This window comes from Sorex fumeus, unplaced genomic scaffold, assembly GCF_029834395.1.
Source record: "Sorex fumeus unplaced genomic scaffold, SorFum_2.1 ptg000169l, whole genome shotgun sequence".
Taxonomy (NCBI): Eukaryota; Metazoa; Chordata; class Mammalia; order Eulipotyphla; family Soricidae; genus Sorex; species Sorex fumeus.
In genome coordinates, this window is record NW_026606226.1 from 9,405,352 (window position 1) to 9,433,063 (window position 27,712).

The 27,712-nt window shown below is 41.3% G+C and overlaps 1 protein-coding gene across 1 annotated transcript in view; it reads right to left on the reverse strand.

Moving 5' to 3' along the window:
* DDX10 (DEAD-box helicase 10) overlaps positions 1-22,281 on the reverse strand; it is a 253,550-nt gene extending 231,269 nt beyond the window's left edge. The window contains exons 1-9 of the mRNA XM_056107531.1: positions 22,076-22,281; positions 14,314-14,374; positions 12,620-12,750; positions 11,255-11,413; positions 10,122-10,242; positions 8,724-8,913; positions 6,238-6,364; positions 3,170-3,332; positions 280-364 (exon numbers count right to left, since the gene is read on the reverse strand). Of these exons, the coding sequence (XP_055963506.1) occupies positions 280-364; positions 3,170-3,332; positions 6,238-6,364; positions 8,724-8,913; positions 10,122-10,242; positions 11,255-11,413; positions 12,620-12,750; positions 14,314-14,374; positions 22,076-22,258 (1,220 nt within the window). The 5' untranslated portion in view covers positions 22,259-22,281. The remainder of the gene's footprint in view (positions 1-279; positions 365-3,169; positions 3,333-6,237; positions 6,365-8,723; positions 8,914-10,121; positions 10,243-11,254; positions 11,414-12,619; positions 12,751-14,313; positions 14,375-22,075) is intronic.
* Positions 22,282-27,712: the final 5,431 nt, after the last annotated feature.

Sequence of the window (27,712 nt, forward strand, 5' to 3'; positions counted from 1 at the left end):
CTAGTGGAGTGAGGTAGACACTGTTTAAGGATCCCTGCTGGAACACTGTATGTCCGAAACTCTATTATGTAATTTCATAGCAGCTAAATTCTTTAAAAAGCGAACAGATGAAGTTTTATGTTTATGGATTTTTCTCAGCACTAAATAATCATTAAGTCTTGGTCTCAATGATTTATCAACCTATAAGAGTGCCTTTTATTTGTGTTTGTCTATAGCTCCAGAAGTATGCTACTTTGTTTACTCAGCACCAAAAGTGGAGAAATGAGTCAGCACACCTACCTGGCAGTTCTACCTGCTCTATGAATGTATGTGTTGGCATCCTCTGGACAATCAAACTGAAGAACCCAATTCACAGCAGGGAAATCTATTCAGAAGGAAGATCATGTTAGAAAATCAATTCCAAAATCTGCCCTGACATATTTCTTCTTTTACAATATTGCTGCCAGGATTATCATTATCAAACTGATAAGATATAATCAGAACATCTACTAAAATAAAATCTTGTGAACTAAGAGATAACAATTACCTTTCTTGAAAAATTAATGACAGTCTTTGAATATGAAGATTTTTGTCTGTTTTGTTTTGTTTTTGTTTGGGCGCTATACCTGCAATGCTCAGGGATTACTCCTGACTCTGTGTTAAGGGGACCATAATGGACGCTGGGGATTGAACCCAGGTCGGAAGTATGCAAGGCAAATGCCCTACCCACTATGCTATCTCTCCAGCTCCTGAATACGAAGATTTTTGAAGAGACATAACATTCTGTGTCAGACAGATAATGAAATATTCCATTAAGCAATCAAAACAACAACAACAAAAACACTTTCCTGGCCTCCTAGTGAACTACAAAACTGTTTTCTGGGACCATGAATGAGACTCAGTGGTAGAGTGCATACCCTGCATGTGTGAGACCCTGGATTTGATTATCAGCACCCCAAAGGTTAAAGAAAATAAATAAAATGGTCTCTAAGTTTAAGTGAATGTTTACTTTTCCTTCTACTCCTATTTCCGATTTGAATTAGTCAAATTAAGTTTCTCTACCTGTCCTTAGTAATAATCACACCATACTGTACTTATTTCTATGGAAGTCTCCATTTCTTCATTAGTCTTCAGTCCAGTGATTAGTCAACAAACCTCAATCAGTTATAAATCTCTTCAAGTAAGTTTTTGGTGTCTGTTATTTTAAAAGTTCACATAAAAACCATTAAGAAAGGTCTCAAACAGGGAAGACCAAATAACAAAAATGGTGACAGAGGCTGCAAGTGAGGTCGAGAAGAACAACTGTTGGAACTGCAGGAATCTGGAAATGAGACATCTGCCATGGTCTTTGAGAAAAATTACAACTGGCTACACGGAACATTAGGCAATTATTAATTCAAAAAAAAGCATAAAGAAGTAAGTATATTTATGCAAAAGATATCATATAAACGTAATTTTTCTGTTCCTGAATAATGAACATCTGTCTTTTAGCACAATGATGAACTGAATATTCTGAAGCTTTAGTCATATGTCCACATGTATGTAATGTTTAACATCTCTCTCCCTCTCTCCTTCACATATATAAATATGCTACATATATTCATATACTATATATTATATATAATTGCATATATGTGCAATTAAATGTTTATACTGATTTAGACTATTCAGAGTTCAAAAATTAGAGGGATAAAATCAGAATATGATGTAGACATAAGCACATTAAAATGTTTCAAACTACAAAGTCAAACAGTGCTAGGAGATAGTGGGTGGTTGAGAGGGTGGTGAGTAGGGCTAAGAAAATAGTCAAGAAAAGAAAAAATCAAAAAAAAGAAAAAAGGAAAAAAGAAAAAATCATGCAGCTTGCTGCTACATGGATAGAACTAGAAGGTATCACGCTGAGTGAAGTCAGCTAGAAGGGGATTTACAAAACAAAACAGATACAAAATGACCTTGCTTATCTGTGGGATAAAAAGAAGCATGGTAGAGGAATAACAAAAGGCCCAGAACTAAGAACTGATCTACAGATCTGAGCTTATCCTGACAGTACGATGTGAGGGGGCTCTGAGACCCCAGTGGAGAAAAATGAACACTTGGATGTTGACTTGTGAAATCCTATCATTAACAGTATTAGAAAATTGTAAATCATGGTGACCAAAATTATTTTTTGAAAGGAAGAAAAAAACCAAGAGACCTTTAAAAATATACTGTATTCGACAGTCTCTAGTCACATGGGAAAGAATGCACAGAACTCACAAGAGCTGAAAAGCAAAAGAAAAAAAAGGAGATATATCATTGCTCATGTTGGGTACCAAGTGCATCAGATTTACCCTCTGTCCATGTTTAAAATCTGCAAGTTTGAGTTGGCACAACAGTACAATGGGTAGGGCACATGCTTTGCACATAGCTGACCCTCAGATTCAATCCTCAACATGCGGTATGATTCCCAAGTACCACCAGGAGTACTTCCTGATTGTAGATCCAGGAGTAATCCCTGAGTATCACCAGGTGCAACACCACCCCCGAAAAACCCCCCAAAAAGAACAATCAAAATTTACAAGATTTAAAAAGATAAAATTAGGTGAATAAATCGAGTTACCAATTTATTCTCATCCTTTTTACCAGTTTCCCCCGCAATTACTACCATATTCCACTTATACACATACAAAGCCATCAGTTTTACACACATACACACACACACTATTAGTGGCTTTTTCAAAATCTAAACATAGTAAGTATTTTCAATAAAAATTGAAATGGCTGAAGGGAATTTCCCCCTTGATAATCAATGCAATGCCCACTTACTACTTTCTCACGACCTAAAGTTAACATCCCCCAGGAAAAAAATTTAGAATGGCTGGAGAAAAATGAACTTCATTAATTTTTCTTATTAAATAAACTCAAAATATTCGTCAACTTTCCAGTGTCAAAGTCACAGGAATTTTTTACATCTATAAATCTTCAATTCCTTCATTCTGCAGGCTCCTCAGGATTCTATGATATAATCACCAAATGCATAGAATTGATTTTTTCACCGACCAGAGATTTAGGATATCAATAAGTTTATGTTGTTGTAATAAAAAAAAAATTATCTGAGTCAAAATATGAATTCACAGAAACATTCCTCATTTATAAGCAAATTGTATTTTTCCATGATTACAGACCATCTGCTCCTAAGAAGTTTTCTTACCTAGTCCCCTGGCTGCAATATCAGTAGCAAAAAGCACTGCAGATCTCTTGCGGACAAATTCATTATAAACCTCCATTCTTCTCATTTGCTGCTGCCGGCCATGCAGAGCTAGGATAGAAACACCAGGACGGAGTCGGCAGAACACTCTGAACAGATACTGAACCTAGACAGGAAGGAAAAAATGAGTTTGATCCTCTGGACACCAGCAACAAAGTGAAACTAACAACAGAAATGTACTATGAAACTAACAACAGAAATGTACTAAAGAAATTATCAACACAGGGACTAGAAAGGTAGTACAGGTATTCAGGTATTTGCCTTGCATACACATGGTCCCCAGGGGGCTGGAGCGATAGCACAACGGGTAGGGCATTTATTTGCCTTGCACACAGCCAACCCGGGTTCCATTACCAGCATCCCATATGGTCCCCTGAGCATCCCCAGGAGTAATTCCTGAGTGCAGAGCCAGGAATAGCCCCTGTGCATCACTGGGTGTGACCCAAAGAAAAAAAAAAAAAAGTCAACCCATGGTCCCCAGAACTCTGCCAGGAGTAAGCCCTGACAATGATAAGTGTTGGTCCAAAACCAAGAAATAAATAAGACATATACAGAAATTCGGGAAATGTAGTATGGCCTGCAAACATCTATTCAAATTATTGCCTAAGTGAATTTGGGGGTGGAGGGAGAAGTGTTCCCCTAATATGTTTAAGCAAATAGCTAGCAATTTTCCAAATTTAAGAGATTACAATGCAATTTCTGATCAATTTTAAATATGCATTTTTTTCTTACTTTCATTAGATTTTTTCATTGCAGGGAATGGTACCCAGGGTTTCATACATACAGAACAATTGTTCTGGAAAGCTACATCTCCAGTCTCTAAAATTATCTTTTGCGGGAGGAGGATGCCCATACCCAGCAAAGCATGTTGCCAACTCCTAGCTCCGGCTCTGTGCTTGGGGGTGGCTCCCAGCTGTGCTTGGGGTGGAGGGAAGGGGGAATAGGTGAAGTGGGTGCCAAGGATTGAACACAGGCCATCCACATAAAACCTACTCGTTCAGCAACTACACTATCAGCTCCCTCTTTTTTTTTTCTTCTTTTTGGGTCATACCCGGCAATGCACAGGGGTTATTCCTGGCTCTTCACTCAGGAATTAATCCTGGCGGTGCTCGGGGGACCCTACGGGATGCTGGGAATCGAACCCCGGTCGGCCTCGAGCAAGGCAAAAGCCCTACCCGTTGTGCTATCGCTCCAGCCCCTACCAGCTCCCTCTTAAACAGGCATTTTAAAATACTTCTAAAAGCATCTAACAGATTTTAAATAGCAATGAAATTTGATGCCTATCAACAACTGTTAAAGAACATATATAATTAATAAGGGAGACTCTGCATGAGTAGGAAGAGCCCCTAACCCTAATTTTGAACTGCGATAAAAGGGTACGAGAAGCAATTTCCCTGAACAAAAATTTTACATAATTTCTTTACCTCCTTTAATTCATCTCCTAACTCAATAGAATTTTATCTTAATAGTTCATGTTTTGAAGTCTTTTACTGATCAGATTTTATTGACCAACTCAGACTTTCTTCAAACTACAAATCATTTTGTAACCTCTTTTAATTGCCTGTGGTCATAAAGTCACATGGTAAAATGTGTGCTCAGAATGAATTATAATTACAATTATGGTGTAGAACTGGCCCAAAGAAGTGTTATCATTTCATAAAATTGTTATATGTAATACATTTTATTATAAATACACCCCTAAGTATATGAGACTAAATGGAACCAAGTGCTATTTTGGTTTTATTTCTCTTCAGTTTGTTTTTCTACCTACTGATTGCTAGACTGAGGCAGGACACACCATCATTTCATCCCACTTTCTCTAAGATAGGTGTTAAAATCTCTATACAAAAATATAAAAAATGAAATAATTTAATTAATTAATTTAAATAATTAATAACTTTAATTCTCTGCACTTCAGTAAAAAGTTAAGTCAAAACCAAAATAATATAGATTAAAACTATAATTAAAACTGCTAAAAACTCCATACTATCACCCTTCAAATTTCTGAGGTGCTTCAAGGCTTCTAGGTATAACAACTGCACTTAGCTTCAAAAGTCTCAAAAGATTAAATATCCCCCCACAGAATTAGGGTAAAGAGACAGATATTGGGAGTGGACTTCAGAGATCAGCATAAAAAAATGACAGAAAAGCATGAAAATAAATAGCATTCAGATAAAAATTTTTTTTCTTTTCTTTTCTTTGTTCTTTTTAGCCATACCCATGGTGCTCGGGGATCACTCCTGGCAGTGCTTAGGGGATCATTAAGGGTGCCAGGGATCAAACCCAGGTCAACGGCATGCAAGGCAGATGTCCTATACACTGTACTATCACTCTGCCCTCAGGTGAATATTCTCAATCTGCTACTTACCAGATTGCAAAAACCTCTGGACAGCCTTGCAAGTTTAAATGCTCATCCACCAATCCGTGTCAAAGCTACTAAGTCCTAAGTGCTGTGCGAGGTTCTAACAACCATGCAGTAAGATAAGAACAGCCCCGGTTTCTGTGTTATTAAACCTTCCATCTCATTCACAGATTCCTTGAAAATATAATCGCTGAGAGCTGGAGAGATAGTATAGCGGGTAAGGAGCTCGCCTTGCATGCAGGCAACCCAGGTTCAATCCCTAGCACCCCAGGTGATCCCCAAGCACCGCTAGGAGTAATCTCTAAGTGCAGAGCCAGAAGTAAACCCTGAGCACCAAACACAAAAACCAAAACCCAGATCTGGAATCTCTGGGGACAGAGAAAGGGAGTACCAGGTAAAGGTAACATCCCCTCATGCAGTCAAGCCCAGTTCAATCCCAGTTCTACCTGGTCCCCCCCACCACAGGGACCTGCACCACCACTTGGAAGGCCCACAGAAACCAACAGAATCTAGATACTGGATTCTTATCATGGACAGCACATCTAGCACTATGTTTTAGAACTGGGGGGGACACTTACTCAGCTGAAATTTGGTATTTTTAAAAGGATGATTCAATGTAAATAATTTAAGAAAAATAAACATTTGGTACCTCTTTACAACTGGAGAAAAATACAATACTTTTCTTCTTCAAGTGGCTTCTCAAGAAGGAATACAGCACACTGATTTTTTGCTGCAGCTCACAAACTATGTAGTTCTGTTCTAAAGTCGCTGGGGTGCTTATGGAACAGGCAAAAAATATTTAAATTAAGTCATGCTAATAACTTTGAAATCAAACCTAAAGGAGACAACATTTTAACAATGGCACAGACCTCAAATTTCTCACACATACACTTAGACACACATTTGCTCTCTGTACAAATAAACCGACTTGTAGAATTTTTTCACAAAAAATGTTCAAAAATATAAGATACTGTATTATTATTGATAAATAAAAGGTTAAATTTGATTCATGTCTGTAAGTTTAAAATAAACTAATGTACATTCATACAATTAAGCATCATGTAACTGTAAAAGGTAAAAAAGAAATACAAATCTATCTCCATATTCAAATAGAGATAGCCCTAAGAATCTTAAGTGAAAGCAAAGAAAAAAATCATACATAAATTTTTTTGTCATTTATCAGGGTGGGATACACAATTTGTGTGTGTGTGTGTATATATATACACATTTATATATGTATCACATACGTGTGTATATATGTGTGTATATATGTGTGTGTGTACACCCACGCACAGAAACACATATATACGATATACTGTCTTTAAAAAAAAATAAAGGCAGTCAAAACTTAATAATTGATTCTCCATACGGGAATACACAGAAAAAAAAAATGAATGAACCTACACATTTATCAAATTGATAGTTGATAGTTTAGAGACCAAGAAATCACGTCCAAAAAATGTATTATATTTGAAGTAGAGTATCCAGGTTGGGGGTGGTGGAGAGGGGAAGAAATGCAAAGGAATCAAACACCCAAAAGTCACATTGCTGATAGCAGTACTGATACTCCCCTGAAACAATTCTATATTCAGTAACCAGTAAGTGGTTACAAATGAAGATCTCTGACATCATCCGCATATGTAATTATACAAAGATCTCAAAGAGGGGTATCTGATCATTGTATAATTGAAACCAAAGCACAAAAAATTGTAAAAAAAGAAAAAAAAAAGAGGCTCAGTAAAGACTAACATCTTATATTTGATCTGGAAATATTCTTATGAACTCATGTTCTGTGTGTGTATCTGTGTGTGTGTGTGTGATCAAAACATAACACATTTGAAAATCCTAATGGATTGAGGCAGTCTGTGTCAAATTATTCTTTCGGTCTTAGAGAACTATGGAAGCAACCAAGGTAGCATAGACTTGAGGTGAAGGATAAAATGAATATGTCTTATAAAAACATATTAGAGACCCTTTAATGACTGAAACATTATTAGATTAAAACACTTATTAGAGCTCAGGTTTACTGGAGAAAAATTCTGTTCTAACTTTTCAGAAAAACCTGTAATTAATCATGGTTTTTTAATACCTTGGAAAATTTTTCTTTTCTTAGGAGTACCAGGTTTAAAATACCTACGAGGGGCCAGGAGATAGTACGAAGGTTAGCGAGATGCCAGGCATGTTCCTGACCTGAGTGAGATCCCCAGTCCATCTGGTCCCCTACGCACCACTGGGGACATCTTTGAAAGTTCACAACATGGCCAAGATGGCTAGGTTATCCCCAGCACTGTGAACCTTGAGTACCACATCTCTGACTTTTGCACAAAACCATCAAACCAAAAATGGCCGGAGGGGGCCCCGAGGCCTCATGAGCACAATCTGAGAGATCCCAAAAACATTCGACTAAAAATTTTTATAATAATAATTTTGAAATTAGGCAGAAAGCATTTTTCAAAGTTGAATGTCAGTACACAATTCAACCCAAACGTAAACACACAAACTTTCAGCTGTCACAATATCTGAATACATTTTGAATTGTATTTTCCAGTCCATATATATTACATCAAACTTTTTACTGTCACAAACTCACTTACCTTACATTCCAGTTTTAGTGAGATCTAGACAAAGTAATTGCCTGAATGTTGTAAACAGAAAGATATTTTTCTCAGTATTAATGCATTTGATTAAATGTACTTTAGTCCTGCATAATGCAGTTAGAAAAGAATGATTCTGAAATCAAATAAACTGAACTGACAAAATGCAAAAAGCCGTACTTCATATCACCACTTCTTCAGGAAATAACAGCAGTGAAAATAAACTTCCAAGAAGTCATAAAGAAAAATTTAACCCAATGTGCCATTTATCTGGAAATCCTCTCCTTTTATGAATGGTAACTGGTGAATAGCTATTATCTTTATGAAAAAAGATTTGTTCCCTAAGTCACATTTACAGAAATACTTCAGAGTACTCTGTTAAAGGTCCAAGAAGTTATATAATCCTTACTAATATATCTTCATATATTAGTAAAATATAATGCTTATTTCCTACAAAAGTTATATTAACTTCAAATATTACATTCTTAAAGGTAACTTATTTTGACTAAACCAAGTACTTTTCCAAATTGTGCATACCTACCTGTATTTTGCTTTTTCATGAACCCAGACATACTCAGGGTTTTTCAAACTCAATCGTGCGAGATCCTTTACAGACTTGGTTTGCGTGGCCGAGAAAAGCAAAGTCTGACGTTTCTTGGGAAGATTTTCAATGATAGCATTCATGGTGTCAGCAAAGCCCATATCCAAAATTCTATCTGCTTCATCAAGAACTAAGAAGGAAAAATCCAGTTGAATCACAATATTTAAAATACACATTAAGCTAAATGCAATGTGGTATTCTGGACTGAATTGTTCAACAAAAATGGGCATTAACAAAAAGAAAAAAATAACTAGTGAACTCAAAGAGGTCCTGAAATGCAGATAAAAGCCAATGCTATGGCTTGGAGGCCAACCACATATACTAGGGGAAAAGGGAGCTCAGATAAAGAAGGGAACACCAAATAAAGGTGTTGGGGGAATCCTCCCAGGATGGGAGAAGCATGCGGAAAGTAGACTATAGACCAAACATGATTGTCACCCATTGCCTCTTTTGCAAACCGCAACACCCAATAAGTGAGAGAGAACAAAAGGGAATGCCCTGCCACAGAGGCAGGCTGAGATGGGGGGGATGGGGGGTGGGAGGGATACTGGGATCTGTGGTGGTGGGAAATGGGCACCGGTGGAGGGATGGGTATTTGATCATTGTATAATCGAAACCCAAACACAAAAATGTGTAAGTCTGCAACTGTACCTCATGATGTCTCACTATTAAAAAATTTTTTCATTAAAAAAAATAAAAAATAAAAGCCAATGCTAATCTCATTAAGGTTCCACAGTTTTATCAGATGTTATACATGGGGACACTTGGGGAAGGTCCTAACAGGAACTATCTCTACTACCACTACAACTGTACCTCTGGAATTATTCAAAGACAGACTGACTCAAATCCATACCCATCATGCATTACACAGGACATTAGGTAATATCATTAAATAGATATAAATGAACAGGCAAAACTTGGTAGTGTTGGGTCAAATGTCTCTACCAGTTGAGGACATGCTTCATACACAGGCATGCAGAAAGACCCCAATTCAGACTCCAGAGTCACCCAAGTAACAAGTCTGGAATAGGCCCTGTGCACTATCAGATGTGGTCCTAAACAACCCTCCAAAAAATAAATTTTCTTTTTAAACTTAACATTGTCAAATCCTGAGATGCCTAATTTACAAATAAGAGTGCTCATTTCTCTATTTTGATTTTAAAACAAGTCTAGTTGTGTTCTCTGAGTTTGGAACCCATATGTCAAAAATTTATTTCAAGTTATTTCTCAGATTCTCTTTAATCACAATATTTACCCAATATGAAAGTTCTTTCATTAAAATTTATGACGGCTTCCTCCAAAGTCAGATTTTCTTCATTAGAAATTCTTTAGACTCACCTAACATTTGGAGATTGGTAGCATGAAAGCATATCGTTTCATCCATGTGTTGAAGAAGCCGGCCCGGTGTACAAACAAGTATATTTATGTTATTGATTCTCTCAGCTTCATGTTTCAGATCCTGAAAACAGTTGTTTCCTTTGATTACACACACACATCACTGAACAGCCTGTGCACCCAAACTATAAAAGCCATCTGCATGCAACATTTCATCACAGCAATGAAGATACCCTAGAAATAATTACCACCTCTCTCTTCTATTTCTGCAGTACAGTCAAATGTCAGGGTAAAATAAAAGTCCTTCATGAAGACCCAGCTCAGAACTGGGAGCATAGTTCAAATGGCTACCAGGCATGTACTGCATGTGAGAGGCCCAGGTTCAATTCTTGGCACACACGGTCCTCCTTTCCTTCCCCCTGCACAGCCAGGAGAAACCCTCAACAACACACCCAGCTTAGTTCCTAAGCATCTCTGGGCACACGGAACTTCAGGGGCATGGAGTTCTGACTCTGCTCACTGACCTCACTAGACTAGAAAAAATAAGCGATGAGTGATCTAGATTCTAGATGTTCTTCCCTAGAAATAAGACCTACAGAATGCTCTTCTAAAAACTGTAGTAAGATGTGAAGGTTTGTAATGCTTCTTTTTTGCGAAGATCTATATCTGCAAGTGTTTATCCTTGCAGTTAGAACAGGCTCTAGACTGTGCAAACACTGTACATGTACAATAAGCAGAAGTTGAGTAGGTTTTACTCAAATAAACATCCCTCAAAACCATCTTTTACCTTCTTACTTCTGCTACTAACCCAGCTACGTTCATCTCTAAGATACCAGTTCTACATATATACATACTGAAAAGTTCTCTTTTCCAATATACATTAACAAACAGATTCACGGGTTAGAGCAAATTAGTCTCAGAGAAACCAACAGGGAAACTCAAAATATTTGAAAACATGAAACTTTAAAATTTTACGCTCAAGATGACAGCGACATACCAGGGTAACTGCCACTCAATGAAGCCATGTCTCAGGGCCCCACCTGTCTAGGTGAGATCTCTAACTCTTCCCTGTGATCTGTCACAGGACTCCCACATAAGTTATAGAAGGAAAGCAGGGTAAGGGCAAAAGGACAAACCTTTCCACCAATGATGAGACCAGCTGAAAAGTCATGATTTTTTCCTACTTTTCGGAGAACCTCAAAGGTCTGATAGGCCAGTTCTCTCGTAGGTGAGATTATCAAAATCCCCAGCCCATCTGTTGATGTCCATTGCAGACGATACAAAGCTTCCAAGACCTCGGAAGAGACAGCAGTTTAGGTTTTCAGTAAGCCCTCCGAGAATGCTTTTGATTCCCAAGTCTCAGCTTTGCCTCTCCAAATCAAAAGCATCTGTCAAACCCAAGGCATGCCAGTCACAAGTTTTATCTATTTTGAATGCTTTGTTTTCCCTTTTTCTTCCATACACCAGGACACACGTCCAAATCTCCAAATCATAAAGGAAAAGAATAAGAAGTTCTGGCAACCCAGCTGCTGTCAGAGCCAGACCATTAAGGGACTGAAATTAACAGCCATTAACATAGACTTCCAGGAAATATCTGTGGCAATTTTCTGAATAGAAATCACATTAAAATAAACTTTTATCTGCTGTTATTACACCATGACTAATTTTCTAATCCCATATATTATTTAATTGGAATTTAAGAGGAAAAAAGGTTTTAAGTATTTAAAATAAAAATTTCTGAGCAAAATATCTTATAGGAATTAAAAGTTATGAAATCTTGAAGGCTGGGGAGGTAGTACAGGGGTTAAGGTGCCTGCTTTGCCTGTGGCTGACCCAGCTGTGATATACCACACATGGTCCCTGATCACTGTCAGGAGTGATTCCTGAGCACTGCCAGGAATGTGGCCCCAAACAAAACCAAACCAAAAAAATATGTGTTGGGGTTTGGTTTTAGCAGTAAGGCTCATTCCTCATTGATTATTCAATCCCCAGAAGTAAATTATGAGACAAACTGCATAGTTGAGAAGTTAGGTAACTCCTATGAGGCTCTATAGTTCTACTGTATGAGGTATATTAACACTCCAGAAATTTCTCAGAAAATGACCCAATCTCCTAATGAGCATTTTTGACTTGAACAGATACAGTTAGTAAGTATAAATGCCCTTGGCAATGGTAAGACTTTCTATAGCATTCCCTTCGATTTTTACCACAAAGTAGAACTATTTGCATCTGTGCCCTAATACCCCGCAATCCACCAGGAATGCCCTGGCTAGTTAGAGCAAAATGTATTAATTCAGTAAATTACTAAATGCCTACCATATGCAAGGCACCAAACTAGGAAATATGGTAGCATACAAGACAGGGAGTCCTGTCTCACATAGCTGGTATTCTACCCAGAGAAATCCAACACAAAATAACTCTTTACATAATTATTTCTATCCAGGCACAGAATGCCTAAAAACCACGTGCTAGAGAATCTGACCCACCGTAAATAAACTTACTGGAACAAGGAAAGCCAGGGTCTTGCCAGATCCAGTTTTGGCAGCTCCCAAAACATCTTTACCTTGCAAAGCTAAACCAATGGTCTGTTTCTGTATCTCAGTTACCAAGCGATACTGGGCTTCTTGCAGACCTGGCAGCGTGTACGGAAGAATGACACTTTAGAAAATATCCTGAAAATAATACTAGAAGCTAAATTATAAGAACCTCCCCCGCCCCCCCACCCATCACTCCCAATTCATATGTTCAAGTCCCAATTCCCAGTTCCTCCGAATGTGAAGATGGGACCAACTAATTGCTCAGTCGCAAAAGCAACTGCCTCACACCTAAGAGGCCATGAGTTAAAGTCTGTGCTACCCACATATGTCACAAATGTCCTGGCACCATAACATGTGGGCAGCACAGGGTAAGATCTCTAAGCACCCAGCATTAAAAGCACTGCAACATCATCTACAAAAGACCCACCATGCAAGCCCTGCAGCCAGGAGCATGGCCCCGGGGAAGGCTAGGAATGAGCACATCACTAAAGGCTCACTACCAGAGCAAAGATGCTTGCAAGCACGACAAGTGAAATGTGCAACCACTAGTCAGCACCACAGCCAAGTGTGGACACAATTTTCAGTTATTTTAGTAACAACAATAAAGGAAAGGGGGGGGGGGGATAAAATTTAAATTTTTTTAAAGTGACCACAGAGGGGACCTTTAGTGTTAATTTCTAAGCTATAAATGAGCCCTGAAGGCAGACCTTAAATCAGTCTGGTGTTTCTTATGAAGAAATTTGGACAAATAAAGACACCAGGATTTCACACACAAAGCAAGACACCAATATGAAGAGGAAGCAAAAAGGTGGCCATCCTTAAGGAAATCGCCAAGGAATGAGACCAGACAGCAGAGCCTTCCATTCTGGACTTCAAAGGAAACCAATCCTGCTCAGCGCCTTGACCTCTGCAGTCCCGAGCTCCAGGACTGTGAAAAAAATCGTTTCTGCTGTTTAAGCCACCTAATCTTTGCTATTTGGTTATAGCACCCTGGAGAACTAATACAGAGTGCTATCACTGTGTGCTCTCTTGCTTAAGTAACAAAATTAAGTTTCATCTTAATTTTTAGGGGCCCTGGCATCTTTTTAATTTTTATTACTGTACTTCAGACTTCAGAAAGGCTAAAGAGAATAAGTTGGCAAGAGTAAAAGCAGTATCTTTTGTGTTATAGGTTCTCATATTAGAGTTATCTCCCAAAATAGAATTTTTGCTTTAAACATTTACCATTTATAAAAAGTAACAAGAGAGGCTAGAGTGATAGCACAGCAGGTAGGGCATGCGGCTGACCCGGGTTCGATTCCCAGCATCCCATATGGTCCCCCGGGCACCGCCAGGGGTAATTCCTGAGTGCATGAGCCAGGAGTAACCCCTGTGCATTGCCGGGTGTGACCCAAACAGCAAAAAAAAAAACGTAACAAGAGGGCTGGAGCGATAGCAGAGCAGGGAGGGCATTTGGGCATTTCCCTTGCACGCGGCCGACCCAGATTCAATTCCCAGTATCCCATATGGTCCCCCGAGCACGGCCAGGAGTAATTCCTGAGTGCATGAACCAGGAGTAGCCCCTGTACATCACCAGGTGTGACCCAAAAAGCAAAAAAAAAAAAAAAAAAGTAACAAGAAACCCAAAAACATGTCACTGGAATATTTCATATACCTACCTTTCAGAGTTTTTTTGGACAGAGGGAAATCTGAAAATCGTGTGATTTCATTTACATTTATCTGGGGAAAAAGAGAAATTGTAAAATAGTCAAAATAACAACTCTTATTCATTTGATTCACAATAAAACCATTTTTTATCAACGGTGCGCTGTCCAGCTCATCCTTGACTCTTCAGGACTAAATTCAATCAACTTCTAATTTTTAAAAATCTAATTCTTTTGAAAACACTTTTAGGACACAAAAATCTAAGTTTATAACACAACAAAACCTTTATCTCATACACACACGCACGTGCTCGCACACACATACACACACACATACCCTGCCTCTCTCTCAACTATCTTGAGACATCCTCCATCACTAAAATATTAAGAGTATATAAAGAACAAAATTACTATAAATTACTGATCATGATGAAAATAGGCATTTTGTTGTTGGTTTTGGTTTTTGATCCACACCCTGCAGCGCTCGGGGCTTACTCCTGGTTCTGAGCTCAAGGATCACTCCTGGTGGGGCTCAGGGGGTCATATGGGGTGTCTGGGATCAAAGACGTGACGGCCATGTGCATGGCAAACACCCTACCCACTGAACTATTTCTCCATGATCGTGATGAAAAGTTTTATTAATACACGAGAAGAACTGACTGATGTTACTTGGAGAAGTATGTCATTAGAACAAGCCTGTCAACGTTTTAACTTTGTCATTAGCATGGGGAAACCTGAAAATTGCTTACAGAGGATATCCTGAAGGAACATTATTCACAGTAACCAGGAGAAGTGTCTCTGTCATGTCTTGAAGTCACAATAACTAACACTTTGCCCTTTAACTTTACATTATCTAAATGTTCATTACCAATGTTTCTCATTAGCATAAACCCAATTTCCTGAATTTCATTTTAGAGACACAGGAGAATAATTTTATTACAGATGCTGAAAGCAGGAACTACTGTTCAGACCTGGGAATAAGTTGCCAAAATATTCATGAATTATAAAAGGGAAAGTCACATTTATAAGGTTCATTTATTTAAATTACACTCCAGGCAATAAAGGGATGACAGCATGTATTTCATTTAACAGTCTACACATCATCTCTTTCAAGACTCTTAACGTGGCCTAGCCAAATTACTTTCTGGTCTCTAATGCTGAAAACACAAATATTAAAACAATGCCTTAATCCCTACAAATCATCCAGTTAACACTGGAGAGGAGGAATCAATGCTAATCCCCACTAGCGTTTAAGGGAATAAAGTGTATTCCTATATGCTGACCCTTTGAGGAAATCTCAATTAGAAGGTGTTTTTCCAGCTTGCACATTAAAATTAGGCGGGTCTTCCTTGGCACCTAACAGAGTACAGCTCAAGCACAATGAATTGAATGTTTACAGCAGGAGTTTACAGAATGTTTACAGTTAGATTAGCCTCTAACTCCCCTGTCCCCATCAGAGCCAGGAGAGGTGACATATACTATGGCCCAGGGGCCCAATTCGGTTTGCTGCCTGTCTTTGAAAATGATAGTTTTATAGGAACACATTTCCAATCATTCATTTATCCATTGTCAATATGGTTGTTGAAGCGACCATGTGGCCAGGGTTTGATCTCCAACACCAAAGGATCCCCCAAGCACCACCAGGAGTGGGCCCCGGAGCACAGAGCCAAGTGTTGTCCCTCAGCACAGCAGAGTGAGGCCTAAGATTTTTTTTTAAAAAATGCAAAGTGTATCTAGTACTGCTATCTCTAGCAATTGACCTCACACTCAAAATCTTAAAATTTTCTAACATTTAAATAAACAAATGAAACACAAATTATAACAAGAAGGGACTGCCTTTTCCTTCCACTTAGTGAAGACTGGAATTTCAAACTCCATGTTCAGCGACACAGACAAGGTCTTGTTTGGCGTTCTGGCATCAAGGCTGGGACTTTTCAGTTATTACAAGTTCAACTTTGTGCACATTACTTAACCCTGCCTCGTGCCTTAAGTTTCTTCATTTGCATCCAGGCCACTCTTTTACCCAAAATTAGAGCATTCCTAGGGACTGGAGATGTTGTTCAATGCTTTGCACATGCTAAGCACATGTGAGGCCTTGAGTTTAATCCTTGGCACTGTAAGCACAACTAGGTATGGCCCTGTTTGTCCCCACATTATCAAACTAAAGTACTGTGTGAGTGGTGACCTCAAGCACCACAGATGTCTCCAAAATCAATTAAAAATAGTTTAATAGAGCATTCCTAATTGATATTAATTGGAAGATTTAGTTTGGGGGTCTGGGAACACTCAAAAATGATTCCAGGGCTTGAGAGATAGCACAGGGGTACAGGTCCTTGCATGCACTCAACCTCAATTCAATCCCTGATACCAATTTATGGTCCCCCTAGCATCTCCAGGAGACTCTAGAGCATAAAGCCAGAAATAATCCCTGAACACTGTCAGATGTGACCCCAAAGCAAAACAAAGTAATTCCATATAAATTAATGATAACAGTATTTCCAGACCCAAAAACCAAATCATACCCAATAGGAACACTGTGCTTTGGGATGAAAGAGGAAACCTACAATGAGAACAACCTCACTAAGTCTATGGAAAACAACTGGTCAGCACGTGTAAAAGATTGATGAGAGTTGGTAATTATTCCTGTGAAAACAGAAGTCCAATCGAGTAGAATCAAGTCATCCGGGCAAGGTCTTATGTGAGGACCAATCACCTAACACAAAGGTTCCAAACTTATTTGGCTTGGCATTCCCTTTTCAGGGAAAAAAAAAATTAAATCACTTAGCAACCTCCCCCTCTTCATATTAACCTTAAGTGAACAAACAGAAAGCACCCCTCAATTGTACCTATGGTTACCTTCACTTCCCTTCACTCCCTATATCCTTCCAGCACACTGAGTTTGGGTGAGGGATTGGGTAGTGAGAACTGCCCACTTTGGGAACACTGGGCACCTACTCCAGGGCAGAACTGTGCAGCCAGGCAGGTAAATCAATGGTCTCTGACCCCCACAGGCGCAAAACCAATAGTTAAAGGAAATCAGAGCAGTCACCACGGCCTCCAAACAACACCCAACTAAAGAGAACACAAAATGCTACCCACCAGCCCTCCTCAGCTCAGGTGGTCAGAAGAGAAATTTGAGGTCAATCCTGACAAATCAGAGGACATCCCTAGAGCAGGGATGCTCACTATAAACAGTGAAAACCTCAAGTACCAGGCAGTGAGGCATCAAAGATAAAGCCCACTTCCCCAAGTGTCAAAGTGCTGTGTTAATGTATGCGGATCACTTGTATTATGTACCAGCTGGTTTCCACATTTCCCTATGAGTCTTACTCCTTGGAATCAATCATTTTTGCTGAATGAAGAAAAAGAAAGACCAGACAGTAAAGGAAACAAACTGGCTGATATTAAAAACTCAGCGAGTATTAAAACCAGGTCTGCCTGATCCCTCCCCCAAAAAAGGTGTGTGTGTGTGGGGGGGGGGGGGGGAGGGGGGGGAGCTTTCACTGGCCTAGAAACATGCTAATATATTTCAGATATATTTCAGTATCAGAACATTTTCCTGAAAATAATTGTAAACTAAAGAAGGACTTAAGACAGAGAAAAAATGACTGGGTTTTAATCTTGACTTTTTTAACGGAAGTGCTGCACCCCTCCAGTGAGTACAGTGGTTCAATGTGTGAGCACTACAAAATCTGAGATTCCAAGCAAGAACCACAAACCCATGATCCCATGGGCCATGCAACAAGAAGAACAAAGAGAAGGGGAAAGTGACTTTGCAACTGTGATTAAAGATTGTGAGACCAGCGGTCTATTAATCTGGATAATCTGGGTCCCAAATGCAATCAAAATTGTCTTCATTTAAAGCGTGTGTGTGAATGAGATATCATCTCACACCACAGAAACTGGCCCACATCCAAAAGAAGAAAAGCAACCGGTGCTGGCGCGGATGTGGCGAGAAAGAGACCCTCTTTCACTGCTGGTGGAAATGCCGACTGGTTCAGCCCTTTTGGAAAACATTATGGACGATTCTCCAAAAATTAGAAATTGAGCTCCCATTTGGCCCAGCAATACCACTCCTGGGAATATACCCCGGAGAGGCAAAAAAAAAGTATAGTCGAAGTGACATCTGCTCTGGTTTGTTCATTGCAGCACTCTTTACAAATAGCCAGAATCTGGAAAAAAACTTAGTACCTGAGAACAGATGACTGGTTAAAGAAACTTTGATACATCTACACAATGGAGTACTATGTAGCTGTTAGAAAAGATGAAGTCATGAAATTTACATACAAGTGGTACAATATGGAAAGTATCATGCTAAACGAAATGAGTCAGAAAGAGCAGGACAGACAGAGAAAGATTGCATTCATCTGGGGAACATAAAGTAACAAAATAGGAGACTAACACCCAAGAATAGCCAAGATAAATACCAGGAGGTTTTCTCCATGGCTTGGAGGCCAGTCACACATGCTAGGGGAAAGGGCAACTCAGATAGAAGGGAGCACCAAATAAAGAGTGTTGGAAGGATCCTCCCAAGATGGGAGAAGCATGCTGAAAGTAGACTATAGACTGAACATAACTGCCACTCAATGCCTCTTTTGCAAACCACAGCACCCAAAAGGAGAGAGAGAAAAGGGAATCATCACAGAGGAAGGGTAGGATGAGGGGGATGGGGGGTGGGAGGGATACTGGGATCCGTGGTGGTAGAAAACGGGCACTGGTGGAGGGATGGGTACTCGATCATTGTATAACTGCACAAAAATTTGTAAGTCTACGACTGTACCTCATGTTGTTTCACTAATAAAAATTTTTTAAAAATAAATAAATCGGGGCTGGAGCAATAGCACAGCGGGTAGGGCGTTTGCCTTGCATACAGCCAACATGGCCGACACAGGTTCGATTCCCAGCATCCCATATGGTCCCCTGAGCACCGCCAGGAGCAATTCCTGAGTGCATGAGCCAGGAGTAACCCCTGAGCATCACTGGGTGTGACCCAAAAAGCAAAAAAAATAAATAAATAATAAATAAATAAATCAAGTGTGTGTGTGTCGGGCTGGAGCGATAGCACAGCGGGTAGGGAATTTGCCTTGCACGCAGTCAACCTGGGTTCGATTCCCAGCATCCCATATGATCCCCAGAGCATTGTCAGGAGTAATTCCTGAGAATTGCAGAGCCAGGAGTAACCCCTGTGCATTGCCAGGTGTGACCCAAAAAGCAAAATAAATAAATAAATAATAAAGTGTGTGTGTGTGTGTGTGTGTGTGTAGAAAAAGAGACAGGGAGGGTAAGAGGTTATTTGACATAAATCAGAAGGCACTGTGTCCATGCGGAGAGACTGCAGTGATGCAGCCACAAGCCAAGGAAAACAAACATGCACCAGAAGCTGCAAGAGGAAACAAAGGGTTCCCCCAGAGTCTCTGGAGACTGAGGTCCTGCTAGCATCCTGATTTTAATCCATGAAACTGACTCCAGATTCCTGGACTGTGAAAAAAATTGTCTCTGCTGTTGTAAATCACTGAGTTCGTGTTCATTTGTGACCATCGCAATAGGGAACTAATACACTAGACAGTAAACTTAGAAAGGGTTGCTGAGATACAAAGGAAAAAGATGAGCTTCCTTTTGAATTTGGGCCTTTAAGTTGTCTGCTGATACAACTAGAGACATCCAACAGTGTGAGGAGGAAGAGCGTAAAGTCAGAAAAGATAAAGCCAGAATAAAATAAGGAAGCACCTGTCCAGAGGAACGAACCATGAGAAGGGAGTGATAAAAAGCTGGCTGCGGTTACTGGGTCCTAAGCAATACTTAGGGGGATGCAGAGATGTCAGCTGCAGAGTTCAAATGCAATCTAATTGTAATTTGCTAGACACTGGGCTCTGGAGGTGCTGTATATATAGTAGCAATAATATCCTAAGAAGTAAAATGGAGTGCATATTGTCAGTCACTGTGCAAAGTGCCTTACACTGGAGTCTAGCTAACTCCCCACAATTTATCATGTAGATATGATTTTTGATTTGGGGGGACAGGCTGGAGCGATAGCACAGCGGTAGGGCATTTGGCTTGCGTGCAGCCAGCCCGGCTGAGCCAGGTTCAATTCCTCCGCCCCTCTCTGCGAGCCCCGCAAGCTACCTAGAGTATCTCACCCGCAGGGCAAAGCCTGGCAAGCTACCCACGAGGTACTGGATATGCCAAACACAGTAACAACAAGTCTGACAATGGAGACTTGTTACTGGGCCCGCTCTAACAAATCGATGAACAGGAGGACAGGGTTTGGACAGTATTTTGAGGGGACGGGGGTAGGGGGTTACCTCCCAAGCAGTGCTGGGGTCCCAGGGACCACAGCCAGAGACACTTGGTCAACCAGACCCAGGAGTTCAATGCCAGAATCCTAGGATGCGGGGCTGCTCCGCCCAGGGACACCAAGGCCACCACTCCAGTGAGGGCCTCCAGAACTGCACCTAGTGGTGCTCTGAGAGCTACCAAACTGTTACAGTTCAAATTTGAGGTTGGCCCACGCAAAGCACGGGTGGCTGATCGCCAAGCTACCTCCCTGGCTCCTAAATGCTATTACATCTCTTAAAGATAAGAGAAGAAACAGTTGCTTCTCTTCTGCGTAGCTTGAATGACCCAAAGTCATGCAACAGGCGATCCAGAGCCACAAACCGTGGCTCTAAACTAACTCATCGCCCGAAGGATCATTCAAGTTACATTTCGTTCCAGAACAGACGCACGTGGGAAACGCCTGACTGCGCAGCACTGAAAGGGGGCAACCTCCACGCCTGCTGAGAGCGTGGGTGGGTGCGTGGCTGGGTGGGTGGTCGCAAGGGACGCGGGATCGGGGGAGGGGGGAAGAGGAAGGGGCACTGACACAGGGAGGCACCGCGATCCTGGAGGTGGTCGGAAGATGGACCGAGACCTCGGGGATACTCGGCTACCGAAGGGGCGGGGGGGAGGGAACTCGGAACCCTGAAACTGACCAGGAGTGGCCCCTTTTCTAGGCAGATTCCTGGACGCGGTGGGGCGTGAAGCAGGCGGAGAAGGCGACGGCGGGAGGAGAAGGAAGCCGCAGCAAGCAGGCGAGTCGGCAAAAGGGTTCAACCGCAGAGACCCCGGTTCGAACCCGGGAACCCCCATAGGATCCCCCGGAGCACGCTATTTTTTTTTTTGGCGTGGCCAAAATATAGCACTGTAGCCCTGTCCTCCCGTTGTTCATCGGTTTGCTCGAGTGGGCCCCAGGCACGTCTCCATTGCGAGACGTGTTACTACTGTGTTTGGCGTATCGAATACGTCACGGGTAGCTTGCGGGGCTCTCCGAGAGGGGCGGAGGACTCGAACCCGGGTCGGCCGCGTGCAAGCCACACGCCCTACCTACCCGCGGTGCTATCGCTCCGGGGCCTCGGAGCAAAAGCTGCGGATCAAAAGGGACGCAGGGTAGAGGAGGTCCAGGTGGCCCCTCCTCCAAGTGCCTCTGCCCAGGCCCTCAGCCTTCTCCCCTGGGAAATGGGCTGATGGCCCGGACCAAGCCCAGGACTTGGTTGCAACGTATAGGGGTGAGGGAAAGGGTGAGAGTCTCAGAGGAGCCACTCTGGGGGGCGGGGGTCCCACGGATCGGGATTCTCCCTACCAGGCCGGCCCTCGGGATCCTCATCGCTACGGACCCGGAGGACGCCTCGGCCCTTCTCCGCCTCGGCCTCCAGGGGAGCACGCCAGCGAGTACCGCGAGTGGGCAGAGGGGCGGCCCGGGCGGCCCGGCCCACCTGTGGTGCCCCCGCGCGCGCCTCACCTTCTCGTAGTCCTGTACCAGGCGGCTGATGCCCTCGCGCTCCACCTGCCACTCGGGCTTCCTGAGCTGCTTCCTCAGCTGTTTCTTCTGGCTCTGCCTATGGCTGTGCTTCTTCTTCCAGCGATTGAAACTCCGCACCGGGTCGGAACCGCCGCCACCCCGAGAGCCGGCAGGTTTGCCCATCGCGCCGCCAAAAGCCCGCGTCGGCCGCAACACGCGCCACACGAGATGCCCGGCGGCCAGGCGGAGGGACTTCAGCCGGGAGGACGCGGAACCAGCGTGGAGGGGGAAAAGCGCGCCACGGCGCGTGCGCGAACCCAGGAGCCCGCCCCCAGGCTTTCGAAACCGGGGCACGCGCCAATGACGGCGAGGGAATGGCGCGCGGTGATTGGCGGCTTGAGTTCCGCAGGGCGGGGCAAAGTGCAGCCCGGACCCGGAGGCGGAGCGATCCGAGGATGTGGGCGGGGCTCAGTGGCTCGGCGCACGCCGGCTCTTTAAAGGGGCGCGTGCGCGCCGGGTGCCGTTACCATGGTACCGTCCTGCTACTTTCCGAGCTCTTCCTCCCGCACCGGGCTTCTCCGAGGCAAAGTGGGCGTGGACGTGAGCGTGCGCCTCTACGTCCGCGCACACCCGCTCACGCGTCGTGTGAGTTGCTGTCCTGGTTTCACGTATTTCAAGCTCCGGAAAGTAAAAGACTGAAAAAAAAAGAAAATCTAGTTAATGACTTCCGGTTCCTATTCACAGTTTGGGAATAAAAATAAGTAACTATTCTGTACCCTTATGTGTTCCGCTGGGTTTTTCCTTTATTCTGACCCTCAGACTCCAGCTACAGTATGAAGGAACTGGATCATATGGTCAAATTAAGTTTGCTTTAAAATAGTATTAAAATAAAAAAGCAAAGTGATAACGAACAAATTGATGAACAACGGGAGGACAGTGACAGTGATAAGGAAAATTAATGTAAAGTCATGTACAAGCTTACCTTTTAAGTGAATTGGATTTTTTTTGGACTTGTTATATATATATATATTGGACTTGCATTGCCTTATAGTACCAAGTTCATCCAGGTGATGCCGGAGGTCAGCAAGGCCACCCAATGCCTGGGATTGAACATGCTAGACATGTCCTCTGCCAAATGGGCTACTTTCTCCACCCTGTGTGAACTTCTCTTGTGGTGCTGAGAGGCTCCCAAGTACTGCTTAGGGAGCTTGGAATATTCCTGACAATACCCAGCTAAGCAAGGTGTCCAGTTTAATGCTCCGATGGGAGGATGCTATGAGTCAAGTTGCCCTGCCCTTCTGCCCCTCAGCCCCCACTCCCAGCAGCACCACTGTGTGTGGCATCTATAAAAATAGTTTTATTTATGTATGTATGTATTTATTTTGGAGGTGTGATGGGTTACCCCCAGCAGTGCTCTGACCTCTGTGCTCAGCAGTCATTCCCAGAGGCATTCTGGGGAAGCAACACAGTGCCAGGGATCGAACCAGGGTCAGCCACATGCAAGACAAGTATCTTATCCCCTGCACTAGCTCTCTAACCACACTCCTAATTAATAGTTTTTATTAAGTACACAATAAACTAAGGGTTCAGGGGTATAGCTCAGTGATAGAATTAATGTCTCAAAATTTATGAGACCCTGGGTTTGCTACTGCATACCCAATAAATTACTGAAAAATAAATGTATGAACACCAAGGCCCTCAGCTCTAATTTTGACTAGTCTAAAACTGAAGCTGCCAAGTAAACTCCAGACCAAAAGAACTGGAAGATTCATGAGTAGGACAAAAGACCAGACCAAAAGAAAGAACTGATAGGATGACATTTAGGCAGCTGGCAAAGAAATGCTCACTAATCTCCCACAGGTTCTCGTGTGATCCCACCAGCTAATCTCCTCTCACATACTTGATTCCAGCTTTACGCAAATATGCTAAAATAACCAGAGACCACCATGCATTTTTAGAAGTCCTCAAGCATTGAAATCCAAAACCAAATAGCCAACATAAAGCAAAAAACAACCTTCAAAAAATCATAACTAAAATAATAATATTTATCAATTGAAATATTTAATATATGCTTATAAATATTAAATATTTAAAATAAAGTCTTTTATTCATTAATAAAGACAGAGGCTCTTTTTTTATTTATTTTTTGTAATGGATCCCAGTGAGGTGCAGGGACAGGCTTACAAACTTTCATGGTTACGTTTCAGAATAAGTGCAGACTCTTCAGAGAATTAAAAAGAGCTCTCTTTTTTGGTGATGGTGCCTGAAATCAAACCCAGAATATCACACTAAGCCCATGCTCTCCAACTGAGCCACATTATCAGCTCTGAAATAGAGCTTTTAATTGAGGTTATGTGTTTACACATAAATAGAAATTTTAATATAAAATAAAAAATTCAAATTTTTATCAGACAATAAAAAAGCTCAATATTACATTCCAAAGTCACTAGGATTTCATAATTAGCAATAAAGATAGTCCGCGTTATGATTGCATAAAATGACAACTTGATAAGGGCTCAAAAACTTATTTGCCTCCCAAAATGGTTGTAACATTGAGAACATTAAATCATTTTAACACATTTTCATTTTGAGACTGCAGTGTCAGCTAATATTCAGCTAATATTCACAAAGCAGCTGGAAAAAAGACTAAAAAGATTTGGAAACATGCCTATAACTATTATTACCACATTGATAGGTAAAACTTCCCTGGGAGAAAGAGCAATGCTAAAATTTAAGGGGAAACTCCATCATGATCCATTAAGTAAATAAATAAATAAAATTTAGGGGGAAATATTAGCTTCTTAACATTAAAGGCTGGAGTGATAGCACAGCGGTAGGGCGTTTGCCTTGAGCGCAGCCAGCCGAGCCGGGTTCAATTCCTCCGCCCCTCTTGGAGAGTCCAAGAGTATCTTGCCCCCACGGCAAAGCCTGGGAAGCTACTCGTGAGGTATTCAATATGCCAAACACAGTAACAACAAGTCTCAAAATGGAGACGTTATTTGACCCACTTGAGCAAATCAATGAACAACGAGAGGACAGTGTTTGTTTTGTTTTAATATTAAAGACTATCTCCTTTAATCATCAGGCAGTTTCCAGTGTCAACTTTTACAGTCGTGGTTGCTCAGCACCATCGTTCTTCACATTAAACATCTCTAAAACTGCAAGACCACGGTGTCCCTCAGTATGTGCAGACCCTCCTGAGATCCTTTCGTGAAGGCATAGAAACCCGGTAGAGATGAGCGCGTCTATCACCCAGACCTCCTAGTGTAAACTTCTTTTCTAGGCCAATGCACCAAAGCTCACTGGCGAAATAGCTGGTTTCAGGGCTGGGGCACAAAGATACTAGATGAGGCTGGAATGCCTTGAGAGACAGAAAATAAGAGATCAAAGATGAATGGGAAATGGAGGGCACAGCTGTAATCTCTTTTCTTTTCTTTTTCTTTTTCTTTTCTTTTTTTAAGAGAAAGGCTTTTTCTAAGTTAGGTGACTTCAGGCTACTAGAACACTGGGCCCTCCCACTCCCTTTTCTCATCTGCTCTCCTGCAGGAGAATTTGGCTGTCACTGTGACAGGTTGCTTCAGGAGCTTTCCCTTCCCACAACATCAATGATAGGAGCCACCCCAGTCTTGTATTTGGCAGCACTAATCACTGGCCAATATTCACTGTTTGTCTAGATTGACAGTTGGGCGGAAGCTTTGGTTTCTCTTTAAGTGATAATGCCACATGCCCACTTCCCCAAAGTAATCTGGATGATGTTTGACAAAGTGGATTTTGTGCTGATGAATACACCAGCAACATTACCCCAACCTCCTGGGTGCTTCCGGTGTTTGGTGATGCAGCCGTGGTCATGGCTCACGTGGCTTCTTAAGTTTTCGGGTTTTCCTTAGTGGGGATGGCATGTTGGCTGGTAGGAAAAAAGATCCACTGGTTTTATTTGTTTGTTTGTTTGTTGTTTGTTTTGTTTTTACATAGATGATAATTCACATGTCAGATGTTTGTCTACTTCTTCATTAGGCTCCTTTTTTCAGTACTTTTCTATGACATTCTATGACAAAAAATTAAATTTTTTAATTTCTCTGTTTATTGTCTGCTTTTTGGGTCTCACCCAGCAATGCTCAGGACTGAAAGGCAAGACCCTACCCACTCTACTATCACTCTTGCTGACAGTTTTTTTTTTAACAAAAACAAACGCTTCACAGTATAATAAATTAAGCAAAAGCTAGAAATTTTTCACTAAAGAGTTTGTGTCAGGAAAAAATGTTTAACAAGGGAACTGGGATGATATTCAGTTGGTGGAGTATATGCTTTGGATGTATAAAATCTGAATTAAATTCCTAGAACCGTACATAAAAAATATTTACAATAACTCCCACATGTTCTCAGATTTTTCTTTGTGTGGGGGTGGGATGAGGAGAAGGGGATTGATTTAGAAATCTTGTTTGCAGTAGAAAAATTCCAGAAGTTTAATATTCAAGTTACATGAACATGAATTGAAAGAAAATTAATATAATTAAACTTATTAGAGATGGAGTGATAGTACAGCAGGCAAAAACTAGCATGCAGCTAACCCAAGTTTATCCCAGCAACCCATATAGTGCCCCAAGCCTGCCAGGGATGATTCCTGAGTGCAGAGCTACGGAGTAACTGCTGAATGTGCCTCCTCCCAAAAAAAAAAAAAAAGAACCCTGCGTATTTATTTCTTCTTATAAATTTTACTAAATTCATCTTTTATGATTAATATGGAAATAAGGAAGTTCACATCTTTCCTCAGAACCAAATTCCAGTGAAATTACTTTCTTTTCCCTGATATTTCTTATATTCAATGACCCACAGTTAACTGCCTAGAATCACAAAGAACTTTTTTTTCCCTTTATTTTCTTTTTTGGGTCACATCCAGTGATGCTCAGGGGTTACTTCTGCCTCTGCACTCAGCAATTGATCCCGGAAGTGCTTGGGGAGACCATCTGGGATGCCGGGGAAGGAACTCAAGTGTGCCGGTGTAAGGCAAACTCCCTACCCACTGTACTATCGCTGTGGACCACAAAGAGCTTTTTTTAAAAAAAAAATAATAATAGTACTTCCTTAGTTTTATTTCCAAATAGTCTGATTTTGCAAGCAAGAAATAGAGACAAAGTAATTCTGATGCTATCAGCCAGATCAACTAGTATCAGAATTACAGATTGCCTTCTGGAATCCTCTGAACTCAGAGATGTCATAATTAATTTAAATAATTAAAACAGATCTAATTACGTAATTTGAATCCATTCCTAAAATGCCACCAAATTATGCCATAATAAAACCATAAAAATTAACATATGAAAGTAAAACAGTAATGGATAAAAGTCTCCTATGTACCCTTGATTCATATAGATATGACTTATATGGCTGCAAAATCATTTTCATTCACCAACATCATCCACCAAAACTGCTATGAAGGGGCCACAGAGATAGTATAGGGGTAAAGGCGCTTGAGTCTCACGTGACCAACCTGGCGAGGTTTCACGCACTGCATACTGCCCCAAGCCAGAAATTAACCCTGAATACCACAAGGAGTGGTCCAACGCTTTCCCTCAAATAAATAAAATAAAATAAAAATTACTCCTGAATACCACAAGGAGTGGTCCAACACTTTCCCTC